Source organism: Trachypithecus francoisi, unplaced genomic scaffold, assembly GCF_009764315.1.
Source record: "Trachypithecus francoisi isolate TF-2019V2 unplaced genomic scaffold, Tfra_2.0 Lachesis_group5, whole genome shotgun sequence".
Taxonomy (NCBI): domain Eukaryota; kingdom Metazoa; phylum Chordata; class Mammalia; order Primates; family Cercopithecidae; genus Trachypithecus; species Trachypithecus francoisi.
The window spans coordinates 138,576,719-138,600,475 of NW_022681470.1; the positions used below are offsets into that span (position 1 = coordinate 138,576,719).

General features: G+C 49.2%; 1 protein-coding gene and 1 long non-coding RNA gene across 4 annotated transcripts; one reads left to right on the forward strand and one right to left on the reverse strand.

The window, feature by feature from the left end:
• Window positions 1–303: 303 nt before the first annotated feature.
• Window positions 304–15,934, reverse strand: TSPAN16 (tetraspanin 16). Of its 3 annotated transcripts, XM_033195978.1 has the most exons (7): window positions 15,707–15,934; window positions 13,740–13,937; window positions 13,169–13,243; window positions 10,817–10,924; window positions 8,573–8,725; window positions 2,812–2,895; window positions 304–482 (listed from the first exon to the last, which is right to left on the reverse strand). In XM_033195978.1, exons 1-7 carry the CDS (start codon window positions 15,773–15,775, stop codon window positions 435–437), a joined length of 735 nt encoding a protein of 244 aa, XP_033051869.1. In that variant the 5' UTR covers window positions 15,776–15,934; the 3' UTR covers window positions 304–434. The 3 variants fall into 3 exon arrangements, with proteins under 3 accessions (XP_033051869.1, XP_033051872.1, XP_033051871.1); XM_033195981.1 differs by lacking the exon at window positions 13,740–13,937 and having other exon boundaries at window positions 15,707–15,794; XM_033195980.1 differs by lacking the exon at window positions 10,817–10,924 and having other exon boundaries at window positions 306–482.
• Window positions 10,798–16,342, forward strand: LOC117074489. Its single transcript, XR_004433599.1, has 3 exons — window positions 10,798–10,946; window positions 11,936–12,047; window positions 15,647–16,342. It is a non-coding gene; the product is annotated as an uncharacterized LOC117074489 (long non-coding RNA).
• Window positions 16,343–23,757: the final 7,415 nt, after the last annotated feature.

The following is a 23,757-nucleotide window of genomic DNA, read 5'->3' on the forward strand; positions in this document are numbered from 1 at the left end:
AAAATTAGCTGGGCATGGTAGCAAGTACCTGTAATCCTAGCTACTTGGGAGACTGAGGCAGGAGAATTGCTTGAACCCCAGAGGTGGAGGTTACAGTGAGCCAAGATCGTGCCATTGCACTCCAGCCTGGCAACACAGCAAGACTCTCTCGAAGAGAAAACACACATACACACACACACCCCCCCCCAATAATAATTTACAAAACAGGAAAGTTGTTTGAGAAAAGACATAGCCTCTCATTCAGGTATTTTGAGGTAAAATCATTGCCAAAAATGAAAGTAAGGAGAAAGGCGTCAGGCTGGGCAGGTGTTTCCCAAATCTTTTATTAACAGTCTCCCCTCCAGAAGCAGTGAGTGCCACAGACAAATAAAACTGAGACTGACTCTCCAGCAGCCAGGTGGGTCCAGGTGTCTCATCTTCTCTGGGCCTAGGTGTTAGCCCAACTTGATAAACAGCAGCAAAGTGGCGAGAATTCCTGGCAACTGAAATGGGTGAAGAGAGAAACATGGATCCAGTGCTAGAGATCTCCAAACCAGAATCATACTGGAGTTACGGGGGCAAGGGGAGCATCCTGTTCCAGAAAGGTGAGGGGCAGGGTTTTACAGATGGCTGAAGAACCGCCGAGGCTAAGTTGGAGCCGCTGTGGTTACAGTGCATTCATCTCCATTTATTTATTTATTTATTTATTTAAGAAGGAGTCTCACTCTGTTGCCCAGGTTGGAGTGCAGTGGCACTATCTTGGCTCATTGCAACCTCCACCTCCCAGGTTCAAGCAATTCTCCTGCCCTCAGCCTCCCAAGTAGCTGGGATTACAGGTGCCCAGCACCACGCTCGGCTAATTTCTGTATTTTTAGTGGAGACGGGGTTTCACCATGTTGGTCAGGCTGGTCTTGAGCTCCTGACCTCAGGTGATCCAGTCATCTCGGCCTCCCGAAGTGCTGGGATTACAGGCGTGAACTACCGTGCCTGGCCCATCGTCTCCACTTTGGCCCTCCCTGGAACCCTACGGACCATATTCCCCAGACTCCACTGCCACATAACTTTTTATCTACTTTTTGATTATTATGAATAATCCTGCTATGAGCATTCACATAAAGGTTTTTGTATGGATACATGTCTTCAATTATCTTGGATTATAAACATAAGAGAGAAATTGCTGGGACAAATAATAATTCTATGTTTAACATTTTAGGAAGTGGCTTCACCATTTTACAATCTCACCAACAATGTGCAAGTGTTCAAATATCTCCACATCCTTGTCAACACTTATTATTGTCTTTCTTACTTTAGCCTTCCTAGTGGGAATAAAGTGTTTTTATTTGCATTTCCCTAATGACTGATGGTGGTAGAGCTTTTTTTTATGATTACTGGCCATCTGTATGCCTTCTTTGGATAAAAATTTCTATTCAAATCCTTTGTCCATTTTAGTTGGGTTACTTGTCTTTTTATTAAGATATAATAATTTTTTCTTTTTTTTTTTGAGACGGAGTATTGCTCTGTCACCAAGGCTGAAGTGCAGTGGTGCAATCTTGGCTCACTGTAAACGCCACCTCCCAGATTCAAGTGATTCTCCTGCCTCAGCCTCCCGAGTAACTGGGATTACAGGTGTGCATCACCACGCCCAGCTAATTTTTATATTTTTAGTAGAGACAGTGTTTCACTGTGTTGGTCACATTACTTGTTGTAGATCTATTTAGATACTCATTACTTGTTGTAGATCTATTTAGATACTCTATTTCTTCTTGAGTCAGTTTTGGTAGTTTGTGTTTATCTAGGAATTTGTCTGTTTCATCTAGGTTAGTTCATTTATTGGCATACAGGTTCACACTTTTCCCTTATAGTTGCTTTATTTCTGTAAGGTCAGTAGTGATGTCTCTCTTTCATTCCTAATTTAGTAATTTGAGTAATCTTTCCCTTTTTTTCCCCTGTCAGTCTACTCAAGTTCTATCAATTTTATCTTTTTTTTTTTTTGTGACATGATCTCACTCTGTCACTCAGGATGGAGTGCAGTGACACAATCATGCCTCACTAGCCTTGATATCCCAGGCTCAAGTGATCCCCCTGCCTCAGCCCCCCAAGTAGCTGGGACTACAAGAATGTGCCACCACACCTGGATAATTTTTTTATTTTTGTTTTTGTAGAAATGGGTGGTCTCACTATGTTGTCCAGGCTGATTTCGAACTCCTGGGTTCAAGCAGTCCACCTGCCTCAGCCTCCCAAAGTGCTAGAATTACAGGCTGAGTCATTATGCCCTACCTGTTTTATCTTTTCAAAGAATCAAATTTTGGGCCGGGCGCGGTGGCTCAAGCCTGTAATCCCAGCACTTTGGGAGGCCGAGATGGGTGGATCACGAGGTCAGGAGATCGAGACCATCCTGGCTAACACGGCGAAACCCCATCTCTACTAAAAAATACAAAAAACTAGCCGGGCGAGTTGGCGGGCGCTTGTAGTCCCAGCTACACGGGAGGCTGAGGCAGGAGAATGGCGTAAACCCGGGAAGCAGAGCTTGCAGTGAGCTGAGATCCAGCCACTGCACTCCAGCCTGGGCGACAGAGCGAGACTCCGTCTCAAAAAAAAAAAAATAATCAAATTTTGGTTTTATTGATTTTCTCCATTTCATTTATTTTCACTCTAGTATCTTCCTTCTGCTTGATTTGGGTTTAGTTTGCTCTTCTTTGTTGAGTTTATTTCTTTTCTTTTTTAAGTTTTGTCTTTTGCTCACTGCTGTGTCCCAGTGACCAGAACAGTGTTTGGCATACAGTAGGTCCTTAATAAAACAGCTCAATATGCCCTAGGGAGGCTGGGTCTTACCTGTATCGCTGCAGCTCCCAGAGAGCCCCCACTCAGGGTGAAGCTCTGAGTCTTGGTGATTTTGAGGAGTTTATGGAAACAGCCCTGAGGAAACAAATGCCAAAACAAGCAGGTGCTGGTTAGGGGCTCATGGATTGCAAATCCCCATCAACCCCAACTCACTGGGCCACCCAGATGCCTCTCAGATTCTTTGAGGTGAAGGGGAGAGAGCCATGAGGGCCTTCCCTCCATCTCATTTGACTGCCACCCGCCCCCTGCCACCCTAGCATCTTCCCTGTCCTCCTCATTCCCCCAACAGAACGTAACGATGATTCCCTTCTACTTGTCTGTGCTAATGTTCCGGTGTGGCGATTAAGTGTGGTTGGACATCCTTGATTATTACTAGCTGTATGACCTTGGAGAAGTCACTATACCTCTCTGTACCTCCATTTTCCCATCTATAAATGGTACCCACTGGATCTGCCTTACATGAATTTTGTGAGGAGTAAAAGAATCAAAGGCCAGCCATGGTAGCTCATGTCTATAATCCCAGCATTTTGGGAAGCCAAGACGGGAGGATCACTTGAGCCCAGGAGTTCAAGACCAGTCTGAGTAACATAGTGGGACTTCCTCTCTATAAAAAATTTAAATATTGGCCGGGCGCGGTGGCTCAAGCCTGTAATCCCAGCACTTTGGGAGGCCGAGACGGGCGGATCACGAGGTCAGGAGATCGAGACCATCCTGGCTAATATGGTGAAACCCCGTCTCTACTAAAAAATACAAAAAGCTAGCCGGGCGAGGTGGCCGGCGCCTGTAGTCCCAGCTGCTCGGGAGGCTGAGGCAGGAGAATGGCGTAAACCCGGGAGGCGGAGCTTGCAGTGAGCTGAGATTCGGCCACTGCACTCCAGCCCGGGCGACAGAGCAAGACTCCGTCTCAAAAAAAAAAAAAAAAAAAAATTTAAATATCAGCCTGGCGTGCGGCTGTAGTCCCAGCTACTTGAGAGATTGGGGCAGGAGGATCGCTTGAGCCCAGCTGGTTGAGGCTTCAGTGAGCCATGATCATGCCACTGCACGCCAGCCCAGGGGACAGAGCAACATCCTGTCTCAAAAATAAATAGGCTGGGCGCGGTAGCTCATGCCTATGATCCTAGCACTTTGGGAGGCGGAGGCAGGCGGATAATGAGGTCAGGAGATCAAGACCATACTGGCCAACATGGTGAAACCCCGTCTCTACAAAAAATACAAAAATATAGCCAGGCAAGGTGGCGGCGCCTGTAATCCCAGCTACTCGGGAGGCTGAGGCAGGAGAATCACTTGAACCAGGGAATTGGAGGTTGCCGTGAGTCAAGATTGTGCCACTGCACTCCAGCCTGTCGACAGAGCAAGACTCCATCTCTATTTTTTTTTTTTTTTTTTTTTTTTTTTTTTTGAGGCGGAGTCTTGCTCTGTCGCCCAGGCTGGAGTGCAGTGGCCGGATCTCAGCTCACTGCAAGCTCCGCCTCCCGGGTTCACGCTATTCTCCTGCCTCAGCCTCCGGAGTAGCTGGGACTACAGGCGCCCGCCACCTCGCCCGGCTAGTTTTTTTGTATTTTTTAGTAGAGACGGGGTTTCACCGTGTTAGCCAGGATGGTCTCGATCTCCTGACCTCGTGATCCGCCCGTCTCGGCCTCCCAAAGTGCTGGGATTACAGGCTTGAGCCACCGCGCCCGGCCTACTCCATCTCTAAATAAATAATAAATAAGGCCAGGCACGATGGCTCATGCCTGTAATCCCAGCACTCTGAGAGGCCGAGGCTAACAGCTTCCCTGAGCCCAGGAGTTTGAGATTGGCCTGGACAACATAGTGAAACCTCGTCTCTACAAAAAATACAAAAATTAGCCGTTGTGGTGGTGTGTGCCTGTAGTCCCAGATTATTGGGGGCTGAGACAGGAGGGTCGTTTGAGCCTGGGAGGTCAAGGCTGCAGTGAGCCATGTTTGCACCACTGTACTCCAGCCTGGATGACAGAGCAAGAACCTGTCTCTAAATAAATATATAAATATGAAAGAAGGAATCTACATGAAGTACATTGCAGTGGCCTGACATGTAGCCAGCATTCAATAACTGTTATTTTTAAGTGCTCTTTACATATGAACAGAACAGCTGACATGTATTCAGTGGCTTCTTGGTCCACATATTTTCTTACTCATTTCTCACTATAACCCCATGATTTGGGTACTCTTCTTTCCTCCACTTTACTGATGAGGAAACTGAGACTCAGAGATATTAGGAAACCAGGCAAAGTGCACAGGCAGGGCATCCTCTCTCCTTCCTGCACTATTTTTTTGTTGAGACGGAGTTTCGCTCTTGTTGCCCAGGTTGGAGCGCAATGGCACGATCTTGGCTCACAGCAACCTCCACCTCCCGGGTTCAAGTAATTCTCCTGCCTCAGCCTCCCAAGTAGCTGGAGTTACAGGCTCCCACCACCACGCCTGGCTAATTTTTGTATTTGTAGTAGAGATGGGGTTTCACCATGTTGGTGAACTCCTGGCCTCAGGTGATCCACACACCTCAGTCTCCCAAAGTGCTGGGATTACAGGCGTGAGCCACCGCACCCGGCCTCCTTCCTGCACTTCTAGAGTTGCTCCCTCTTCTAGGCCCCTGGCACATCTCACCTCTGGAGGCTTGGGCCACATTGCACTTGCTGTTGTCACTGTGCAGTGCCCCCTTTCACTTAATAGGTTTTTTTTTTTTTCTTAAATCAGGTCTTGTCCTGTCACTCAGATTAGATGCAGATGCAGTGGCATGACCATAGCTCACTGCAGCCTCGAACTCCTGGGCTCAAGCGGTCCTCCTGCGTCAGCCTCCCAAGCAGCAGAAATTACAGGCGCACAATGCCACATCCAGTTGATTTGTAAATTTTTTATGAAGATGGGGGTCTTGCTATGTTGTTCAGGCTGGTCTTGAACTCCTGGCCTCAAGGCCTCAAGTGATCCTCCTGCCTTGGCCTCCTAAAGTGCTGGGATTACAGGCATGAGCCATCACACTTAGCCACATAATAGATATTTGAGTGCCTGGCACTGAATTGGACAGCGGCAACCTAGCAATGTATAAAACAGACAAAATTCCTGCCCTCAGGGGGCTGCCCTTTGAATGGGGAGAACAGCTAATGGCAAGCGTAGTGATAATACTGTAAAGTGGTGATAAATGCTGGAAAGACACAGACACGGGATATGAAGACAGAGCATGATCGTTGGGATGAGGGATCCTTTTATAGATGGGAAGTCAGAACAGCCTCACGGAGAAAGTGCCAATTGAGTAAAGACTTGAGAGGTAGGAAGACATGTGAAAGAAGAGCGTTCCAGGCAGAGGGAACAGCCTGTGCAAAGGTCGTGAGGCAGGCATGTGCCTGGTGTTTCTGAGCAGTAGCAAGGAGGCCAGCACGGCCGGAACAGAGTGAGCAAGGGGGAAAGGTTAGGAGGTGACAGGCAGTTTGTGCAGGCCCCAGTGGGCCAGTGTCTGGCCCGTGTCTGTCTCTGAGGCCCCTGCCTGGGACTCAACCTGGCTGATTTTCCACAGGGCCTATTGCCTTGCAGGAGCCATTCAGTGCGCATGAAGGAATGAACGATTCGTATTTCTTCTTCTTCTTCTTTTTTTTTTTTTTCTATTTTAGAGAAGCGTCTTGCTCTGTGGCCCAGGTTGGAGTGCAGCGGCACAGTCACGGCTCACTGTTACCTTGACCTCCTGGGCTCAATCGATCCTCCTGCCTCAGCCTCCCAGTTAGCTGGGACTACAGGTTCACGCCACCATGTCCAGCTGATTTTTAAATTTTTTGTAAAAACGGCATCTTGCTATGTTGCCAAGGGTGGTCTTGAACAACTGGACTTCAGTGATCCTCTCGCCTCAACCACCAGAATAGCTGGGACTTTAGGCATGTGCCACCACACTCAGCTAATATAAAAAAATTTGTTTGGCCGGGCAGGGTGGATCATGCCTGTAATCCTAGCACTTTGGGAGGCCGAGGTGGGTGGATCACCTGAGGTCAGGAGTTCAAGACCAGCCTGACCAACATGGTAAAATCCCTTCTCTACTAAAAATGCAAAAATTAACTGGCTGTGGTGTCACAAGCCTGTAATCCCCACCACTCGGGAGGCTGAGGCAGGAGAATCACTTGAACCCGGGAGGCGGAGGCTGCAGTGAGCTGAGATTGCGCCACTGCACTCCAACCTGGGTGATAGAGCTAGACTGCGTCTCAAAAAAAATTTTTGTTGTTGTTGTGGTGGGGACTTTGCTATGTTGCCGCAGCTCTGATTTCTATTTCTTCCCTCACAGAAGATCTCTGTGCTCATTACTCATGGCAGAAGTTCAGGGGTAACTGGGGTGGGGCTTGAAACCCAGCTCACCACTCCCTGGACACAAGAAACTCTCTGTGCCTCAATTTCCTCATCTGCAAAATGAGACAAGAGTAGTTCCCCACCTCAAGGGACATGATGGGACAAAACTGACAAAGTGAGTGTTCCATCACATGGCTGGCCCTCACTCCCGCTAGGATGATCACTTTTCATGGTTACTGCTCCATTTAAGGTCTCTGGAGGGCAGGTAGTGTGGTGCTGGCAATGGACTCAGGCCAGTATGGCTTCAAATTCCAACTCTGCCAAAGCTCTGTGATCTCGAACTAGTGATGTCCCCTCCCCAAGCCTCAGTTTCTAAGAGAAGGTAACCGTAAGTCCCTGAGCTGTGTTGTCAAAATAAGCTGAACACTCAATAGGAGCTGATTTCTTTCTCTCTGACCCGCTTTGCAGAGGTCCCCCCAAAGAAGCCATTTTTATTAAAGTTAGCAGGCTGGGTGTGGTGGTTCATGCCTGTCATCCCAGCATTTTGAGAGGCTGAGGCAGGAGGATCACTTGAGATCAGGAGTTTGAGACCAGCCTAGGCAACATACTAAGACCCCGTCTCTAATAAAAATTTTAAAAAATTAGCCAGGCATGGTGGCACGTGCCTGTGATCCCAGCTACTTGGGAGACTGAGGCAGGAGGATCACTTGAGCCCAGGAGTTTGAGGCTGTATTGAGCCGTGATCACACCACTGCACTCCTGCCTGGGCAACAGAGTGAGACCCTATCTCTAAAAACTAAAAATAAGGCCAGGTGTGGTGGCTCATGCCTGTAATCCCAGCACTTTGGGAGGCCGAGGTGGGAGGATCACTTGAGCACAGGAGTTCACTTGAGCTGAGAACAGCCTGGCCAACATGATGAAACCCCATCTCTACTAAAAATACAAAAATCAGCCAGGCGTGGTGGCACATACCTGTAATCCCAGCTACTTGGGAGACAGAGGCAGGAGACTCGCTTGAACCCAGGAGGCGGACGTTGCAGTGAGCCAAGATGGCACCATTGCACTCCAACCTGGGAGACACAGTGAGACCCCATCTCAAAATAAACAAATAAATAAATAAAAAGGCTGGGTGCAGTGGCTCATGCCTGTAATCCCAGCACTTTGGGAGGCCGAGGTGGGTGGATCACCTGAGGTTCGAGACCAGCCTGGCCAACATGGTAAAACCCCATTTCTACTAAAAATACAAAATTAGCCGGGTGTGGTGGTGGCACATGCCTGTGATCCCAGCTACTTGGGAGGTTGAGGCGAGAGAATCACTTGAACCTGTGAGGTGGAGGTTGCAGTGAGCCGAGACTGCACCATTGCACTCCAGCCTGGGCAACAAGAGTGAAATTCTGTCTCAAAATAAGATAAAAATAAAGTCATCAGCCCTCAGGGGTCTGTCAAGGCAACACACAAAATCTCCAGTTACCTTCTGGTGGATGACGTTTGTAGACACATTGCGTCCATCACAGGTCACAGTTCCGATGGATTTACAGCAACCCCTGGGGTAGGTGTGGCCCGTTGTCATTTCGAAGGAAGAGCCAGAAAAATCTGTGTAGTTATTCACCCCACAGCACTTTAGCTGTAGAGAGAAGAAATACTTGGAGAGTCTCTTTAAAATAATAATATAATAAACACATCAGAAATCATGGTTACCATGGCTACTGTCTAGTGTGGTCACAATATTCCAGAGACTGTGCTAAATGTCCTCTTACAAACATCCTATCACAGCTCAGAACCCTCCCTGGCTCCCATCTCACTCAGGGTAAAAGCTTGAACTCCTAGCCTGGGCAACAGGGTGAGACCCCATCTCGGCAAAAAATACAAAAATTAGCCAGGCATGGTGGCAGATGCCTGTAGTCCCAGCTACTCAGGAGGCTGAGGCCGGAGGATCGCTTGAGCCCGGGAGATCAAGGCTGCAGTGAGCTATGATCACACCACTACATTCCAGCCTGGACAACAGAGCAAGACCCTGTCTCTAAAAACAAAAAAAGCTGAACTCCTCAGTGATTCTCCTGCCTCAGCCTCCTGAGAAGCTGGGATTACAGGCGCATGCCCCACGCCTGGCTAATTTTTGTATTTTTAGTAGAGATGGGGCCAACATGGTGAAATCCTGTCTCTACTAGAAATACAAAAATTAGCCAGGTATGGTGGTGCACGCCTGTAATCTCAGCTATCCTCCACCTCCTGGGTTCAAGCAATTCTCCTGCCTCGGCCTCCTGAGTAGCTGGGATTACAGGCATGCACCACCATGCCCGACTAATTTTTGTATTTTTAGTAGAGACAGGGTTTCGCTATGTTGGCCAGGCTGGTCTCGAACTGCTGACCTCAGGTGATCCACCCGCCTCGGCCTCCCAAAGTGCTAGGATTACAGGCGTGAGCCACTGTGCCCAGCACCGACAAGGATCTTTTTGTGCCCTAACAAAAACCCTAAACAGTGCCTGACTCATAACAGATACTGAATAAATATTCGTGGGAGGACTGTATGAATGAATGAAAGAGAGACATTCTGTACCATCACAAGCTTGAGAAGCCAAAACCAGCATGCAGAAAGGCATCAGCCAGTTGCGGTGACTCATGCCTATAATGCCAACACTTTGAGAGGCCAATTCGGGAAGATCACTTCAGGTCAGGAGTTCAAGACCAGCCTGGGCAACATAGCGAGCAAAACTTTTTTTTTTTTTTTTTTAATAAATAGGGCTGGGCGCGGTGGTTCACAGTTAAAATCTTAGCACTTTAGGAAGACTAGGCAGGCAGATCCCTTGAGCCCAGGAGTTCAAGACCAGCCTGGGCAACATGCTGAAAGATCTCTACTAAAAATTTTAGGCCGGGCACAGTGGCTTATGCCTGTAATCCCAGAAATCTGGGATGCCGAAGCGGGCGGATCACCTGAGGCCAGGAGTTCAAGACCAGCCTGACCAATATGGTGAAGCCCCGTCTCTACTAAAAAAACAAAAATTAGCCAGGTGTGGTGGTGGGTGCCTCTAATCCCAGCGACTTGATAGGCTAAGACAGGAGAACTGCTTGAACCCGGGAGGTGGAGGTTGCAGCGAGCTGAGATTGCACCACTGCACTCCAGCCTAGGTGACAGAAGGAGACTCCAACTCAAAAAAAAAAAAAAAATTGTTAAACGATACATTTCATTTGTGTATCTTTTTTTAAATCTTTTTTCTTTTTTGAAACAGAGTCTTGCTCTGTCACCCACGCTGGAGTGTAGTGGCGCCATCATAGTTCGCTGCAGCCTTGACTTCCTGGACTCAAGCAATCCTCCCACCTCAGCCTCCTGAGTAGCTGGGACCACAAGCATGCGCCACTATGACTGGCTATTTCTTTTTTTTTTTTTTAAAGAGACTCCCTCTGTCGCCCAGGCTGGAATGCAGTGGTGCGATCTCAACTCACTGCAACCTCCGCCTCCCAGGTTCAAACGATTCTCCTGCCTCAGCCTGCTGAGTAGCTGGGACTACAGATGCCTGCCACCACATGGAGGTAATTTTTGTATTTTTAGTAGAGACGGGGTTTCCCCATGTTGGTCAGGCTGGTCTCAAACTTCTGGCCTCAGGTGATCCTCCCACCTCGGCCTCCCAAAGTGCTGGGAGCACAGGTGTGAGCCACTTCGCCCGCTCATGTTGTGTACCTTTTACCACGCTTTTTTTTTTTTTTAAGTGAGTCTCACCTTCTCCATGACCAAGTTCCACTGTGTAGAATAGTCGTCTGGCTCGTTGTAACCTCTGTAATTGTTCCTCAGGGTCACAAAGGTGTGCTCCAAGACCACATCTCGAACCTCACAGATGGGACAGGAAGCGGTCAGTACCCCAACTAGCAAGAGTGGCCCGTTCATTGGCAGAGGTTCTTGAGGATAGAGTGGGAGGTGGGGGCTTCCCTCGTGCTGCCTTCATTTTTCCTACCCTCAGCTCATGGGTCTGCGCTAGAGGAAGACACACGGAGGCTACTGTGCCCCCACCCCGCCCAAGAGAGGGAAACAGGGAGACGCGTGGGTCTGGAGCCAAGCGTCTCTCTCTGTACCCGTCACACACGAATTTGAATCATCTCCTCTTTGGAATCGCCCACACCCTGCTGCACCCACGATGTGGCTGTAACTCCATTAAAGAATTGAATAGCATCTCCACGGAATCTCTCTCTGCACAAAAGGGGCACATTAAATTTTCTGTTTTTTAAATAAAGGTTTAAAAAATCCTTTCGCAAAGTGATGATAGAGGCACGTAGTTCGAAATTGACAATGCACAGAAGGGTAGACCATGAAAAGTCTCTCTCCCACCTCTTCCTCCCAGCCAAAAATTTCCTCCCACTCCATGCCAATGACTGTGAACTGTTTCCTGTGTCCCCAAAGAGATGTTCTTCTATATGTGTCAAAGCAAAGTATATTTTCACTATTCTTCCTCCTTGGTTTATGCTGCACTCATTTTTCTGCATCTGGCTGTTCTTGACAGGAGTACCAGGGGCTCTTGGTGGGCTGCTCATAACTCTGTGGCCCTTGTCAGTTCTGTGCCCACTGGCCTGGCTCCCTAGTGCCAGCAAGTGAGGATTCTCTGGCCGCTGAGCCCACGTGCCCCCTGGGAGCAGACCTCCATCAGTGGCTGGTGGGAGTTGGTGGATCAACATCCCAACTCCCTCTCCACTTGAGTGGAATAACTTAGGTGCATGTTCTATGCTGTGCCCAGCATCCCCTTTTGTGGGCTGTCTTCCCTTACCTGCCTCATTTGCTATGGCCCCTGCAGGTGTTTTCTGGGATCACCTCCCAAACAAACCACATGCCTTTGAATTCTTGTTTCAGGGTCAGCCTCTGGGGAGGATGTCAATGAAGACAGCACTCTACCCTGGAGAGCATTCCATCTGGTGCCCAGAGAGCCGCCTCCTTCCCTGTACCTGATGTACAGGATTCCACTGTATGGATGTATTTTAACTCACCTAAACCCTTATTCATACTCACTAGGTTCTTTGCAATCTTTCTTTTTTCTTTCTTTCTTTTTTTTTTTTTTGAGACAGAGTTTCACTCTTGTTGTCCAGGCTGGAGGGCAATGGCGCAATCTCAGCTCACTGCAACCTCTGGCTCCTGGGTTCAAGCGATTCTCCTGCCTCAACCTCCTGAGTAGCTGGGACTACAGGCATGTGCCACCTCGCCTGGCTAGTTTTTTTGCATTTTTAGTACAGACGGGGTTTCACCATGTTGGCCAGGCTGGTCTCGATCTCCTGACCTTGTGATCCACTTGCCTCGGTCTCCCAGAGTGCTGGGATTACAGGCGTGAGCCACCGCGCCCGGCCCTCCTTGCAATCTTTCACGTGCCCTGGCATGAATGTGATTCTGCACGCCAGTAAGTGAGCTCTTGAATAATTCTCAGAGATGGGACTGCCAGGTCAAACTGCTGAAGCTTTTGTCATTTGGATGGATTTTGCTAAATTATCTCTCTATTTTGAATACATTTCAAACCCCAGTCAATATGCAAACACTTCTGATCATCTCGCCTTCTCCTGCCACCAAACCCAAGAGAGATGAACTAAATGAACTCGGCAGGCTTTATGAGGCCTTGGAGAGGCAGGCTGAGGATTTCAGCTTCTCACTCCATTGAAAGTGGCACGTGTGATGGGCCCCTTCATCAATGGGTCCCCACAATTGATCATGGGTGCCTGGCAGGGAGGGGCGAACTTCTATTGGTTCTGTATCTTTTTTTTTTTTTGAGACGGGGTCTTGCTCTTTTGCTCGGGCTGGAGCAGTGGCACAATCTCAGCTCACTGCAAGCTCCGCCTCCCGGGTTCACGCCATTCTCCTGCCTCAGCCTCCCGAGTAGCTGAGACTACAGGCGCGCACCACCACGCCCGGCTAATTTTTTGTATTTTTAGTAGAGACAGGGTTTCACCGTGTTGGCCAGGATGGTCTCGAACTCATGACCTCAGGTGATCCACCCGACTCAGCCTCCCAAAGTGCTGGGATTACAAGCATGAGCCACCATGCCCGGCTTTGGTTCTTTATCTTTCTAATGCTACGTGGGAGGAGCAGGGCTGTACTTACAATTGGAAAGAAAAGAAGGACCACTGTGGCAGCTGTGACTTCCACGATGAGGACAATAACCATTGACAGGATGCACTAAAAGACACACAGTGGGAGAGAGGGTCTGGGAGCCTGCTCAGCCTCCTCCTGACCTTGTACCCTGCAGGGGAGGGGCTGTCTTTGTTCCCCCGACCCTCCACCCCAGGCCACCCTGGCCTCTCTAGTTTGAAACAATTCAAGACCAGGCGCAGTGGCTCACACTTGTAATCCCAGCACTTAGGAAGGCCGAGGCGGGCAGATCACGAGGTCAGGAGTTCAAGACCAGCCTGGCCAACATGGCGAAACCCTGTCTCTACTAAAAATACAAAACTTAGCAGGGCATGGTGGTGGGCGCCTGTAATCCCAGTTACTTGGGAGACTGAGGCAGAAGAATCACTTGAACCTGGGAGGCAGAGGTTGTAGTGAGCTGAGATCGTGCCACTGCACTCCAGCCTGGGTGACAAAGCAAGACTCTGTCTCAAAAAAAAAAAAAAAAAAAAGATTTGTATGTGTGGGGAGGAAGTTTTGGGGTCTGTGTGCAGATCCAACTTACAAATAAGAGCATGCCTCTGCTCTCTTTAGTCACGCCATACCACCCGGCACAGCTAAGCAGTACCGTGACACATCCCATCACCAGGCACAGGTTGCCAACGTGAAGGAGATATGCGGAGGACAGCCCGAGGACACTCGTCAGGGAGGCCCCTCCACATTTACCACCAATGCCCAGGCCGACGAGGACGATGCCAGACATCTTTAGAACAGAAATCAGAAAGGAAGAAAAGTAATATGTTAGTTGTGTACAGATAGAACTGGGTGAGTGCAGTGGCTCATGCCTGTAATCCCAGCACTTTGGGAGCCCAGAAGTTCAAGACCAGGTTGGTAGGACCTCATCTGTACCCTCTCCCCATCGCACACACACACAAAAAAAGCTGGGCATGGTAGTGCGTGCCTGTAGTCTCAGCTACTCAGGTGTCTGCAGTGGGAGGATAACTTTAGCCCATGAGGTCGAGGCTGCAGTGACTTATGACTGTGCCACTGTACTCTAACCTGAATGACAGATCAAGACCCTGTCTCAAAAAATAAAATAGGCCAGTGGCTCACGCCTATAATGCCAGCACTTTGGGAGGCCGAAGCAGGCAGATCACCTGAGGTCAGGAGTTCAAGACCAGCCTGGCCAACATGGTGAAACCCTGTCTCTACTAACAATACAAAATTAGCCAGGCATGGTGGCGGGCGCCTGTAGTCCCAGCTACTCAGGAGACTGAGGCAGAAGAATCGCTTAAACCCGGGAGGCAGAGGTTGCAGTGAGCTGAGATCATGCCACTGCACTCCAGCCTGTGTGACAGAGCAAGACTCCGACTCAAAATAAAATAAAATAAAAAATAAAATAAAATAAATAATGTCATAGGACAGGGATTAGTAATTTTTTTTTTTTTTTCTGAAAAACCCAGATGTTGTGGACTCTGCAGGCCTTAGGGTGTCTGTTGAAATGATGTGGTTCTGTTGGTGTAGCCCAAAAGCAGCTGTTCACAATCTGCATATAAGTGAGCATGGCCATGTTCCAATAACACTTTATTTATTTATTTATTTTAAATAGAGATGGGGATCTCACTATAGTCGGTCTTGAGCTGCTGGCTCAAGGGATCTGCCCATCTTGGCCTCCCAAAGTGTTGGGATTACAGGCTTGAGTCACCACACCCGGCCTTAATTCTCTTTAAAATGTTACAATACAAGTGAAGAGGAGGAGTGATATTTCATTTCCTTCTCTTTCCTGGCAGGTTTTCCTTAGACTATGCTACAATGAAGACAATTACTTCTTTTTTTTTTTTTTTTTTTTATCAAGACGGAGTCTCGCTGTGTTGCCCAAGCTGGAGTGCAATGGCACAATCTCGGCTCACTGCCAACCTCTGCCACCCAGGTTCAAGCGATTCTCATGCCTCAGCCTCCTGAGTAGCTGGGATTACAGGTGTGTGCCACCACGCCCATCTAATTTTTTTTGGTATTTTTAGTAGAGACAGGGTTTCCCCATATTGGCCAAGGCTGGTCTCGAACTCCTGACCTCGTGATCCGCCAGCCTTGGCCTCCCGAAGTGTTGGGATTACAGGTGTAAGCCACCATGCCCGGCCTGGCAATTCCTTAGCAATGTACATTTCAGGTTACTTGTGTGGTAAGGAAAAAAATGTCTTGACAAATTTAAAAGATTCAGAAAATAACCTTTTCTCCTGGCCTTCCCAAACAACTTGGTCGGCTGCAGGATTTGACTTAGAGCCAAGCTCTTCCATCACCCACCTGGGCTCCCCCAGATCACGCTCATCTGTGCTGGATTTCACCAGCTCTGGGTTGATGGCAGGTCCCAAAGCTCCCTGCTCGTCCTCCTCCGTCTGCCCTACATCCCTCCTGCTTCTCTAGGGAACCACAGATCTCGATGCCAATTTGGATCAACTTATTTCTGTCTTTCAGGGAGCTGACCGTGGAGGAAGGGCTGCAACAAACCAGGGGCCTGGATTGTGACATACTTACAGCCACGAAGCCATTGAGTAAAGATAACAGTTTCTTCAAGGAAGCATACGGAGTGTGGATTTCAGCCATGCTGAACAGACTGGGGCACCCTGAACATTTAAGTTAACATCTTCCTGAACCTCTGGGCTACTGTTCCCCAATATGATAGGGGTCTGAGGCAGGGGCGCCAACACTGACTTGCTCTGCCCCTCTCTGTCCTGGCTGCTTGATGGTTGTCTAAGGCTGCCCAGCAGCTGCTCCCTGCCCTGGTCGTAAGCCTTTTATCACATCACAATCGGGTACTAGAGCAAGGCCCATGGTTCAGGCAATCAGGTGCCCCAAACTGCCCCCTGTTGGCTCCTCATCCTTCAAATAGGTCACACCAGGGAAAGAGAACAGGCATGGTGTGCTACCCTGGTACCCTCCAGATGCCACCAGGACCCTGTGGGCATAATGCCCAGAGCTGACCACTTGCACAGTTGACATCTCCTAGTAGACTGGGGGATCCAAGTGGGGGAGGGGGGATCTTGGGCTGTCCTGTTAACAGCTGTGCCCCCCGCCGCGGTGGATCACGCCTACAATCCCAGCACATTGGGAGGCAGAGGCCGCAGAATCACCTGAGGTCAGGAGTTCGAGACCAGCCTGGCCAACATGTTGAAAACCCGTCTCTACTAACAATACAAAAATTACCCGAGTGTGGTGGCATACGCCTATAATCCCAGCTACTTGGGAGGCTGGGGCCAGGGAATCGCTTGAATCCAGGAGGTGGAGGTTGCAGTGAGTCAAGGTCGTGCCATTCCACTCCAACCTGGGTGACAGAGTGAGACTCTGTCTCAAAACAAAACAAAGTAAAACAAAACCAAAACAAAAACAGCTGTGCCCCCAAAGCCTGGCACGGCAGTACTTAAGAAACCCGTGGAGAATGAATGAATGAATGGATCCAGAGGCTCCATGATGCAGAAATCTAGCTACAAGCCATGGGGCCTCCCACGCCCCAGCCCACACTTGACCCATCCTTCATACAGGGCTCAGAGAGGCCAAGGGACCTGCCCGAGGCCACACAGGAAGCAAGACCAGGCTTTGAAGCTGCAAGAGTAACATGAGGGCAGGAACCTGTAAGGCAGAGAGTCCTGGAGCTGTATGCCATTGGTCACTGGGCTTTTCTTTTTTCTTTTTTCCTTTTTTCTTTTGAGACAGAATTTTGCTCTGTTGCCCAGGCTGGAGTGCAATGGGGTGATCATGGCTCACTGCAGCCACGACCTCCCTGGCTCAAGCGATCCTCCCACCTTAGCCTCCCAAGTAGCAGGTCACTGGGCTTTTCTCCATGATGATAGATGTAGTTAGCATTTCAGGACCAAAAACATTCTGTATGTGGGCATTGAAGACCTCCAGGCCCAGATCCTGCAGTCTGTAGCCCACTTTGCCCCCATACCTCCCCACCCTAACCACATCAGCTTCACATTGCCCCGCCCCGATCCCCTCTCTGTCCAGCCCTGGGCTGAGGTGTGTCTGGGTCCAGGTCCTGCATGGATTGGGGGAAGGGGGATGGCTCAAATGGAAGAAAATAGCTTACACTTTAATTAATCTAATGAATGTTTGTCAAATCGCCTGCTTCTTGGAACATGTAGAACTAAGCAAGATGTTCACAGAGGAGTGATGTCTCCTGGACCACGGGCGCTGTTCATAGCCAGAAGGGTGTCCTTCCATACCTTTCTTTAAGAGGTCATTTGAGGCCGGGTGCGGTGGCTCACGCCTGTAATCCCAGCACTTTGGGAGGCCGAGTGGGCAGATCACGAGGTCAGGAGATCGAGATCATCCTGGCTAACGCGGTGAAACCCTGTTGCTACTAAAAATACAAAAAATTAGCTGGGTGTGGTGGCAGGTGCCTGTAGTCCCAGCTACTCGGGAGGCTGAGGCAGGAGAATCTCTTGAACCTGGGAGGCGGAGGTTGCAGTGAGCCGAGATCGCGCCACTGCACTCTAGCCTGGGAGACAGAGGGAGACTCCGTCTCAAAAAAAAAAAAAAAAAAAAAAGTCATTTGAAATAAGGAGCCTCAGAGCCGGGGGCTGAGGACCTGGAAATGGGGGCACAACAGAGGGTGATAAACGGCCATGCAAGAGAGCATGGGAAAATGTAGGGGGCAAAGGAGGGCTGGGAAATGCGGACTCAAGGGAAGGCAGGAAAATGGGGGTGCAAAGGAGGGTGCAGAGAAGGGGTACGCAAAGATGCGAGATGGAAACTTGGCTGCAGATGAGCAGTGGGAAAATGGGCTTAAAGGACGGTGGGAAAATGAGGCTCAGATACAAGAGAGCTGGGTGAGTAGCAGAGAGCGCTGTAGACGGGGAGAGCTCCTGGAAAGAACTGGCCGGAAAGGAATCTGGGCCGGCTGCACACGGCCCCGCCCCTCGACCGCCCAGCCCCTCGACCCTCCCGGCTTCACTGCAAAGCCGCTTCTGCAGCCTCGCGCGTCTCCTGGCGGCGGCCTGTGGAAGCGCGGCCCTGCGTGCAGGGGCTGGGCCAGGACTCTCCCTGCCAAACACGTCCAAATGTGCCCTGGGGCCCCAGGGACGCCGCCCAGCCCGTCAGCGTCAGGAAATGAAGCAGGAATAACTTCCCGTGCCCCAGATCCCTGCATCACACACCCACGGAATTGATGCGAAGAGACAGATTATGCAGGCATCCGACGAATTACAATGCAAGATACTATACTAGCTTTTTTTTTTTTTTTTTTTTGTAGAGACGCAGTCTGGCTATGTTGCCTAGGCTGATCTCTAACTCCTGGGTTCAAGCCATCCTCCTGCCTGGGCCTCCTAAAATGCTGGGATTACAGGGATGAGCCACTGCGCCCGGACAGGACTTTTAATATCATTGTCAAAATAACAGAAGGGTCACTCCAATCCATCCTTAGGGTGTGTTGAGACATTTATTTCTCCACATGCCTGGTCTTCTTAGGAGATTAAAATTGTTTAATTTTTAATTATGTGGGCACATAGTAGGTGCATATGTTTACGGAGATGAGGGATATTTTTTAAAAGCACAATTAACCAGCCGGGCGCGGTGGCTCACGACTGTAATCCCAGCACTTTGGGAGGCCCAGGCGGGCGGATCACGAGGTCAGGAAATCGAGACCATCCTGGCTAACACGGTGAAACCCCGTCTCTACTAAAAATACAGAAAAAAATTAGCGTGGTGGCGGGCGCCTGTAGGCAGGAGAATGGCGTGAACCCCGGAGGCGGAGCTTGCAGTGAGCCGAGATCGCGCCCCTGTACTCCAGCCTGGGCGACAGAGCGAGACTCAGTCTCAAAAAAAAAAAGCACAATTAACCAAAAAATGAAATGTGTGGAATACAATCACAAACAGAATGTTATGTCAAGGACCCCTCCTTTTTTTTTTTTCTTTTTAAATTTTCAGACAGGGTCTGCAACCTCTGCCTCCCAGGCTCAAGCAGTTCTCCTGCCTCAGCATCCTGAGTAGCTGGGATTAGAGGCACAGCGCCACCACACCCGGCGAATTTTTGTATTTTTAGTAGAGATGGGGTTTCACCATGTTGGCCAGGCTGGTCTCGAACCCCTAACATCAAGTGATCCACTCCCCACCCCCTTGGCCTCCCAAAGTGCTGGGATTATAGGCCTGAGCCACCGTGCCCGGCCTGAACTCCCCCTTCTTAAATTGATGTGTTTGTTGCCAAGGGCAACAATTGGGTGTTTGGGAGCATTGAACAACAAATAGCAAATGAGTGAGACCTGAGCTTACGCCTACCCTTCAAGGTCAGAGAGGAGCCCGGCAATAGGCTCACCTGCTCGTTTGTTCACGTAAACTTTGCAGCAGAGATGTATTTGTCTGTTTTTGCCTCACAAAACCTGGATCCATCCTTGACAAAGGGGCATTTTATGGTTTCAGGTATTTTAGTAGCCATCGTTGGGGAAGGAGGCAAATCAGAATGTACCATCCAACTAAAAAGTCTGGGACACACAAAAGAAAGGTGCCTGTCCTTGCAGAGGTTGGTCCACACCCTTGGCATCAGTCACTCATTCTAGGAGTTTCCAGGTCATGCACCTCAGCGCTCACTGGGGATGAGCACAGAAGTGTCACCAAGTTTCAGCATCAGGGGCTGACATCACTGTGGCAGTAGAGGATCATGATGGTCATCATTGCTACCAAATGAAAAAAAAAAAAGCAAACAGCATTTCCACCATTAGGGATTTTTTTGTTTGGCTGTTTTTTTAAAAAATTGCATTTATTTCCCCATGTTCACATTCTGCCTTATAGTTAAAGCTTTGTGCTCTGTATGGTGGGTTGGGAGGCACTGAGGAGTGAAAAGAAGACCCCTGTTAGGCTGGCTGAGGTGGCTCATGCCTGTAATCCCAGTACTTTGCGAGGCCGAGGCGGGTGGATCACCTGAGGTCAGGAGTTCAAGACCAGCCTTGGCCAACATGGGGAAACTCCGTCTCTACTAAAATACAAAATTAGCCGGGATGTGGTGGCAGGGGCCTGTAATCCCAGCTACTCAGGAGGCTGAGGCAGGATAATCGCTTGAGCTGGAGAGGTAGAGGTTGCAGTGAGCGGAGACAGCACCACTGCACTACAGCCTGGGCAACAAAGTGAGACTCTGTCTCAAAAAAAAAAAAAAAAAAAAAAGACTCCTGTCCTACAGGGACACTCACTGCTTTCCCAATTCCTCTCTCTTGCTACATAATAAAGATCTGCGATTTCTACCCCTTCAGCTATCTTAGCATCTGGCTGGAAAAGAGGGGAGTGAAATTAAGGAGCACCAGGAGATGGTTTTTTTGTTTGTTTGTTTTTTAAGACAGGGTCTCGCCTTGTCTCCCAGGCTGGAAGTACAGTAGTGTGATCTCAGCTCTCTGTGACCTCGCCCTCCTGGGCTCAAGCCATCCTCCCGCTTAAGCCTTTTGAGTAGCTGGGACCAATGGCACGTGCCACCACGCCAGGCTAAGTTTTTTATTTTTTGTAGAGACAGGGGTCTCGCTATGTTTCCCAGATTGGTCTCGAACTCCTGGGCTCAAGCAATCCTCCTGAGCCTCTCAAAGCTCCGGGATTACAGGTCTGAGCCACCACACCCAGTCAAGATCCTTGATAATATTAAAAATATTTAGTATATAAGATATACCCAGGCAGTGATGAGAAGGGAGGGTCTCAGAGGTATCAACCTTGAAGGATTAGGAGTACTGAAGGGTCCTGATGAGAGTTCAGGAAGCAGCGAGTGGCCCCAGACCAGTGCGTGCAGGTGACACATCTCTCTTGTTCGCTTTTGCTCTTGTTAGCATGGGGGATCGGATTATAATTCCCTCTGTTGTCTGGGCTGCTCGTCCCAGGGTGGCCAAGAATGTTTCTGTCCCTTGCCGGGCGCAGTGGCTCGCGCCTGTAATCCCAGCACTTTGGGAGGCCAAAGCAGGCGGATCACAAGGTCAGGAGATCGAGACCACCCTGGCTAACTTGGTGAAACCCCGTCTCTACTAAAAATACAAAAAAATTAGCCGGGCGTGGTGGCGGACTCCTGTAGTCCCAGCTACTCAGGAGGCTGAGGCAGGAGAATGGCGTGAACCCGGGAGGCGGAGCTTGCAGTGAGCCAAGATCGCGCCACTGCACTCCAGCCTGGGCGACAGAGCGAGACTCCCTCTCTCAAAAAAAAAAAAAAAAAAAGACTGTTCCCGTCCCATATTCCTCAAGTCTCTCACTACTTAAACACATTGAAAAGGTTGGCCAGGCACAGTGGCTCACGCCTGTAATCCCAGCACTTTGGGAGGCCAAGGCAGGGGTATCACTTGAGATCAGGATTTTGAGACCAGCCCGGCCAACATGGTGAAACCCCGTCTCTACTAAAAATGCAAAAATTAGCCGGGCACGGTGGCGCACACCTGTAATCCCAGCTACACGGGAGGCAGAGGCAAGACAATCACTTGAACCCGGGAGGCGGAGGTTGCAGTGAGCCGAGGTCTTGCCACCACACACACCAGCCTGGGCAACACAGTGAGACTCTGTCTCAAAAAAAAAAAAAAAGCTCATGAATAACTTTTGGAGATTTTATTACAGGCAGACCTGTAACAACCACAAATGGACTTTTAAAACCTTGTGGGGAATGTTTCTCCTTCTAGGAATTCCTACTACAGATTTATTCAAATGCACATAGGCCAAGAGTTGGCAGATTTTTCTGGAAAGAGCCAGAGAGTAAATATTTTCAGCTTTGTGGACCATACCGTCTCTGTTGGGACTCTGCTATTGCAGCCATAGAAAATATGTAAATGGACAATATGTAAATATATGTAAATGAACAAGTGTGACTCTGTCAAAATAAAATGTTATTTATAATATGAGATGGTTTTGTTATTTACAAAAACGAGTGGCAGGATGTAGTTTTGCTAACGCCTGCTCTTAAGCCTAGCTTGATTTGTGACTGATTGGAAACAACAACTTAAATGCCCTTTGTTTTTGTTTTTTGGGGGTTTTTTTAGACAAAGCCTCACTCTGTCCCCCAGGCCGAGGGCTGTGGCGCGATCTCAGCTCACTGCAACCTCTGCTTTCTGGGTTCAAGCAATTCTTCTGCCTCGGCCTCCCCAGTAGCTGGGGCTACAGGCGTGCCCCACCACACCCAGCTAATTTTTGTATTTTTGGTAGAGATGGGGTTTCACCATGTTGACCAGGCTGGTCTCGATCTCCTGACCTCAGGTGATCCACCCACCTCGGCCTCCTGAAGTGCTGGGATTACAGCCATGAGCCATCGTGCCTGACCTTAAATGCCCTTTGAACGTATTAACAGCTGATTAAGTATAAAATTGTCCAACTAGAGGAAAAGATGCTCAAAAGCTGAGAAAATGAATGCAGAATTCTCTTTTGTTTTTTTGGAGACAGGATCTCACTGTGTTGCTCAGGCTGGAGCGCAGTGATGCGATCATAGTTCATTGTAGCTTCAAACTCCAGGCTCAAGTGATCCTCCCGCCTCAGCCTCCTGAGTAGCTGAGACTACAGGCACACACTGCTGTACCTGCCTTTTTTTTTTTTTTTTTTTTTTTCATTTTTGGTAGAGACAGGCTCTAGCAATGGTCTGGGCTGGTTTTGAACTCCTGCACTCAAGTGATCTGCCTGCCTCAGCCTCCCAAAATCCTGGGATTACAGGCATGAGCCAACACACCTGCTCAAATTCTTAACTAAAAGAATTGACAACGGGAGCCAGGCACGGTGGCTCATGCCTGTAATCCCTGCACTTTGGGAGGCCAAGGCTGGCAGATCACTTGAGGTCAGGAGATCGAGACTGGCCTGGCCAACATGGTGAAACCCCGTCCCTACTAAAAATACAAAAATTAGCTGGATGTGGTGGCAGGCGCCTGTAATCCTGGCTACTTGGGAGGCTGAGGCTGGAGAATCGTGTGAACCCGGGAGGCGGAGGCTGCAGTGAGCGGAGATCGCGCCACTGCACTCCAACCTGGGCGACAGAGCGAAACTCTGTCTCAAGAAAAAAAAAAAGACAAATACTGCATGATTCCACTTATTTGAGGTCCCCAGAGTCATCAAATTCATAAAGACAGAAATTAGAATGGTGGGTGCCAGGGAATGGAGAGGAGGGTGGGGAGCAAGGATTTTATGGGGACAGAGTTTCAGTTTGGAAAGATGAGAAAGTTCTGGAGATGGATGATGGTGATGGCTGCACGGCAATGTGAATGTGCTTAATGCTGTTGGACTGCCCTTTTCCTTTTTTATTTTTTTTTGAGACAGAGTCTTGCTCTGTTGCCAAAGTTGGAGTGCAGGGCCGTCATCTCACAATCTCAGCTCACTGCAACCTCCACTTTCTGGGTTCAAGCAACTCTACTGCCTCAGCCTCCTGAGTAGCTGGGACTACAGGACTGCACCACCACACCCAGCTAAGTTTTCTATTTTTAATGGAGACAGGGTTTTGCCATGTTAACCAGGGTGACCTTGAACTCCTTGCCTCAAAATCTACCCGCCTCAGTCTCCCAAAGCACTGGGGTTTACAGGTGTGAGCCACCACACCCGGCCTCTCTCGCTCTCTCTTTTTTTTTTTTTTTAAACTAACATTATTATTTATTTATTTTTGAGAC

Bases quoted from the DNA above. Each gene is read 5' to 3' on its own strand.
- TSPAN16 (XM_033195978.1), bottom strand. From the start codon at position 15,775: ATGGCTGAAATCCACACTCCGTATGCTTCCTTGAAGAAACTGTTATCT. The intron at 13,938-15,706 runs GTAAGTATGTCA...TCTGTTCTAAAG, and splicing joins TACTCAATGGCTTCGTGGCT to ATGTCTGGCATCGTCCTCGT. The intron at 13,244-13,739 runs GTAAGTTGGATC...TGTGTCTTTTAG, and splicing joins GCAGAGGCATGCTCTTATTT to TGCATCCTGTCAATGGTTAT.